Source organism: Aphanomyces astaci (assembly GCF_000520075.1).
Source record: "Aphanomyces astaci strain APO3 unplaced genomic scaffold supercont1.212, whole genome shotgun sequence".
NCBI lineage: Eukaryota > Oomycota > Saprolegniomycetes > Saprolegniales > Verrucalvaceae > Aphanomyces > Aphanomyces astaci.
The window spans coordinates 2,543-8,126 of NW_009798475.1; the positions used below are offsets into that span (position 1 = coordinate 2,543).

The 5,584-nt window shown below is 52.6% G+C and overlaps 2 protein-coding genes across 2 annotated transcripts in view; one reads left to right on the top strand and one right to left on the bottom strand.

Moving 5' to 3' along the window:
* Nucleotides 1-2,376: 2,376 nt before the first annotated feature.
* H257_18759 (hypothetical protein) lies at nucleotides 2,377-4,854 on the top strand (the record flags this gene model as incomplete). The annotated part of the gene is made up of 2 exons (XM_009847880.1): nucleotides 2,377-3,459; nucleotides 3,553-4,854. 2 exons carry the CDS (start codon nucleotides 2,377-2,379, stop codon nucleotides 4,795-4,797), a joined length of 2,328 nt encoding a protein of 775 aa, XP_009846182.1. The 3' UTR covers nucleotides 4,798-4,854.
* Nucleotides 4,855-5,286: 432 nt separating this feature from the next.
* Nucleotides 5,287-5,584, bottom strand: part of H257_18760 (hypothetical protein) — a gene marked incomplete at its 3' end in the record, with an annotated part of 1,408 nt that continues 1,110 nt past the window's right edge. The window contains exon 2 of the mRNA XM_009847881.1: nucleotides 5,287-5,573. Coding sequence (XP_009846183.1) covers nucleotides 5,287-5,573 — 287 coding nt within the window. The remainder of the gene's footprint in view (nucleotides 5,574-5,584) is intronic.

Sequence of the window (5,584 nt, forward strand, 5' to 3'; positions counted from 1 at the left end):
ACAAAGTGGGGCAGAGCCCGGTTGGAACACCTTTGGCAAAACCGATGGTGGGTTGGGGCCTTGGAGGACCCGGTTGAGAGTGGAGGGAGGCACAAAGTGGTGGGATAAGATGTGGGTGTTGGCAAAGCCATTGAGGCGATTGCCTTGATGGATAAATGGACGAGCGGCTGTACGAGCAGCAGAGCCAGCCTGGTCATAAAGACCTCCGCGATGAGTGCGGCCGTAGCCTTGGTCGCGTTGTCGATCACGGCTGCGGTCGCGATCGCAATTTTTGTCACGGCTGTTGCCACGATTGTTGTTCTACCCGCCATTTCCAGGACCAAGTTCCTCTGATCGCGGTCATCACGAGGACGTTGGGTAGGACGCGACGGAGCGACATAATCGCGTTTGCGCTTCTTCTGGGAGGCAGAGCCATGTTTGTCAAAGACGGCGCGGTCAAAACCAGGACGCATAGTGTTGCGGGCATAGTCAGACTTTAGGGTGGGGCACGCAGGAAGCGTGTGATTGGTAACGCCGCAGTAGAAGCAGGACTTGCCTGAGTGATTGATATAATCACGGTGAGCATAGCTCGGGATAGTAAAGGCGTTCATAACATGAACTGAGCCATCGGCTTGCGTAATCGCTTGAGGTGGTGGCGCAGGAGCCGCAACGGCATGCGTGACAGCTGCAAGCTGGGTTCGCGTTTGGAGGGTAGCGGCAGGGCCCCGAAACCACCCAGAGCAGAAGCTCGTTACAGGCGGTTCGTAATAATACGCCGAAGAGAGGCCCAAACGTCAGTAACGACAACGGACTGGTTGGAGGCGCGCGCGGTGGCCACAGAGTTGGTCACGACTTCCCACAATTCCTTGTCACCAATAAAAGTGTCGGACATCGCACACAGAGTGTAGTAGTTCCAAATATGGTTGTGATAGTCGACAGACGAGATGGCCGATGGATCCAGAGGATTAAACGACGGTGACGTCATAGACACCCGGTAGGGTTTCACAAGGTCAATCAGTTCCACTGACAGAGTGTCGATACAACTCTCATCAGTAAACTTGAGAGTGCGTAGATAGCTGGCAATGACCGTGGGGTTGTTATCCATAGGGTTCGACTCGAAACGACTCTTGATGTGCTCAAAGAGCTCGAACGGACACGTAGTGGCCTGATAGAGGCGCCGGAGGTTGGTAGAGATGGCTGAGACCAAGAAGGTGTGCGCCGCAGAGCGTTGATTCGCCAGTTTCTTGGTCGCCTCACGGGCAATGACCTCGCGTTAGATGGCGTTGGTGTGCGCCTTGATTTCCGCGAGATGCGCATCCCGATCGGTCTTCGACATAGTCGGGTCGACGACGTAGAGCTCAGAGTGTTCAACTTGATCGAGCTCGAGGTACATTTTGCTGATGTTGAGCGCATCGATACGATTGCCCTGAGGGACAAAGTCCTTCGTAGAGTAGAACTCAGCAAGGTCGCGGGAGGTCGCTTGGGACAAGAAGTCCTTCTTCCACAAGGGTAGGCCAGAGGCCGTAGGTCGTCGAGTGGGGTGCCCACGAAGGGCTGCACAGAGGAAGGGAGGAGGCTCATAACCTGTCAAGAGGGACGATAAAGGGGTAGCACTGGGGAGGAACGACGACGAAGAACACTTGTGTGGTTGAGGGCAAAACCAAAGATGATCATTAACGGACTGTTTAGCTGACCTATGATTGGGCATAAACAGTCCGGTTTCTACAGAACGAGAACACCGGATAATTCCGGATGACCGGATATTATCCGTAAGTGACCGAACCTCGGCGAAAAAAGGCCAAAGCAAGAACAGCCAAAGTGTCCCTTCTTGACAGGTATGAGGCAATGAATGATCTGAGCGAGTTAAATGACGAGAATGATGACATCAGGTTTTCAGCTTGAACCTATGGTGCTTCAAGTAACACCATTAGCATCTTGTGCCCTCGCGCCAGTCCTACGTGAGACCTGAATACAGTACTAGTATAGCACTTTAAGAATGAATGTTTTGTCATAGTTGTTAGGAATATCATATGCAAGCTCTGCGAAATTGACTTGATTTTGTACATAAGGAGCCATATTTTTCTCCGATAAAATATGTCGGTGTTGCTTAATATTGCAAGAAACCTGCACTATTGGCCTAAAACATCGGAAAAGCATTTTTTTATTGGCTAAAAAGCTGAATTACCAAAATATAATTTATGTATTGGCTAAAATGGTGCATACAAGCACGAAGTAATGTCGGCGTAGAACATGGAATGCTTGCCTATCCGGTTTCCTAAAACTCCTCTTAGTACTACTACGCGAACATTCTAGTACTACTACTACTCAGTATTGTACAGTACTACCGGTACGTAGTATTTTGAACTCCATCAGATTGTGGAACCATCCACCAAGAAGATGCATCACGAGCTGTTCTTGGCACTGCTGGGTGTATGCGGCGAAGTCGTCGTGGAGAGAACAGCCTCAAAGCGGGAGAATGTGACGACGTTTACCTTTGACGAGCTAGCCACGCCGTGTCTTCTATCTGAAGGCGATCGGCAAGTGCTGCTACCCTTGTTGCACGTCGGGTACTGCTTCCGTCGGCTGTCCAAGTTTGCCCAACCTCCACTGGACACTTCCAGACGTGATGGAAGCTCTATCCACCCTAGCTTATACGTGCACTCGTTTCGACAGTCGCTGTCTGCCACCCTCGCTGTGTATGCGAAGCACGTGGCGTCGTTGGAGCAAGAGGTCCTAGCCAAGACTGACAGCAACTTGTTCCCATTTGCGCGGCTCTTGGTGGATTTCCAGGGCGAACTGGAGCTGTTCCCGTTCTTGTGTCGCCTTGTGGACCACATCGAGCGAAAGAAGCTGCGAGGGAAGGGGGTGCTGGAGATGCTGCAGTCGCACGACCGAAGCGGTTACCCTCGCGTCCAAGCATGCGTCCAGTCGTATCTGTGCAATGCACATCGCGTGTTCTTCCGTCAAATGATGTCGTGGATGACGGCGGCGCATGTCGTCGACCCTTACGGTGAATTCTTCATCACATCGCCGTCCTCGTCGTCCGAGTACGCAGTGGACTTGGCGCGCGTGCCGCTGCGGTACTTTCCCAGCGAACTCGCTGAAGACGTGATGTTCATTGGAAACGCCATCAAGATATTGGGCAACAACAGCCAGCACCACCAGGCCATTTGCAGCTGCCTCCACTCGCTCGCCAGCCACCGGACGTGGTCGACCCAAGTCGTTCGAGACGAACTTGCTAAGCTACGCGTGGTCATCGCGTCGGCGCTGGGAACTCGTGTGGTGGTGCAAGGTCAGTTTATTCAGTGGCTAGCTCGAGTCAAGGCGTTCTACCTACTTGGACACGGCGACTTCGTCCACGCCGTCATCGACCAAGCGTCCCCCGTCTTTGCCAACGCTCCCACGATTCGATCTGAACAAGAGCTCAACCATGGGGTATGGTCGGCCTTTGAACTGGACGCCTCGTCCATGTCCCTACGGGTACAGATCCCCACCATTCTCATATTAACCAAACCTGCTATCGATAGTATCATAATGCTGAATTTGAACAACTTGGTTGGGGCTTCTTTGTAGGTACCTCTCCAAGAGTTTTCGTTTGCATTCAACCAACCACATGTATTAGACGACGACCCACGAGTCAGGTGTCGTGGGTTGGTGCTGCTTGGGAGTTGGAACGTCCAAGTTGCGGGACTGGCGGCCGCCGATTCTCCATTAACCTGCTGGTTCCACCACATCCAGTACATATCTCGGTCATTTCGCACGAGTTTCAGTGTCGTCCTGGTTGACCCTCCTCCTTTGAACGCCCCCCCCTCCGAAGTGTCGCTGGTGCTACAGTCTGACGGCGTGCATGTAGCTGCTGCATCATGTCCAATGGATTCCTCTTCGAACGTGATCATTCCATCTACCAGCCCCAGCCTTCGACTGCAGTTTCAATTCCACTCGGTTCAAGACGGAGCGTGCCACGTCACTACGCGGTTGTTCGTGTACAACGACGGCAGGAACGACGCCCCATCCCTGCACGACACGTGCACGCACCTCAAAACAGCGGGGTCGATCTCTGTGGTAGTCGACTACGCGGCAGACATAAGTGGATGGCGAGTGCACATGAACGACCGTTTGTGCTTCGAGTACTCTATGAACGTTCTCAAGCAAGTGGACGGTCTGGCGCGGCGCAAAGGCGGCATGTTCGTGGGTCTGGTGCTGCTGCCTCCCATCACGTTGGTGTCTTGGTCGTGTGGCCGAGTCGCCGCTGATGAGGACCCGTGGCAGTATGTCGGTCTTGACATGCCAGTTCCGTGGCCCGTGGCTCCGTTGCTGCTGACACCGGCAACTCTGGTCACGTACAACCACGTGTTCCAGCTGCTGTTTCGACTCAAGCGCGTGCAGTTTGCACTCAACCGGACGTGGAAACTGTCTCGACACCACTCTCAATCGTGTGCGATATTGCGGCACCGTGTGCTCTTTGCGCTGTCGCATGTATTTGTGTACTTTGAAAGGGATGTGGTGGACGTCCACTTCCATGAATGCGTGGCCGCGTGTGCAAAGAGCTCTGATTTTGACGTGGTCAAGAAAGCCCACGACACATTTGTGGCCCAACTGGTCAAGAGATGCTACTTGTACTCGGCCACTGTTATGCACGCTATTGACGCACTGATTGCCCTGGGCTGGGACTACTGCCGCCACGAGCCGCCCCACGCCACTCGCGATGCCACGTACTTGGCCTCGACACTGCGCCACTTGTGCGCTGTTTTAGCCAACACGGACGCCCACCCCCTCGTGCTCGTGCTCGATTTCAACGGGTTTTTCACTCACGGTTAACGCCATCCCACACTAATAGTTAGTATTAATATTCATACATTCCAAGCATAACTACTATACTTCAAGTACTTCGAAGTATAAAACAACATCCGGATAATAGTAGGTGTGGAATTCGTTCACACATCTCAAGTGTCGAAATGGTTGACGACAGTATACTACGTAGTATCTTGGTACGTGGCTACGCAATAATGAGCCTGCACTCAGTATATGTACCAAGGCGTTCATTCTTCGGTGTAAGTCAGTTAACCATCAGCAGCACAACGATATTGTCGATCGACATGAAACCATAAACAAATGGTCGAAGTCAGGTGAGTAGATGCTATTGGTACTGATTAAGCCGTTGATAATTTGGCCCCGAAACCCCGAAACGAATAAAATCTGAAGACCCGAATACATCGGCCGAAATCATCAAAGGGACGTCTGGTATCGTTATTAACTACCATTGTAGAAATAATTTGGGGATTCTAGACGGATAGAGGACAGGAAATGTCAAACTGAAGGCTGAGTGAGCTTGGCGGCCTTAGCGTCCTTGTAATGACTAGGCGCGCCAACGATCCGCTTCAAGAAGCACGTGCCGCCCTCCCAAGGGGTCCACACGTACACAACGCAGTTAGGGGTATTAACACAGTCGTCGCAACAATCGTTGCTGTTCGAGCGACGGGTGGAATCGATGTCGTTGCCGTAGTAATCCACGTCGTCTACAGGGTTCTCACACATGCTAAGCGTAGCGGCAGCCGTGGTGTTGGTAGGGTCAGCCGCGGTGGTGGTAGGGTCAGCTGCGGTGGTG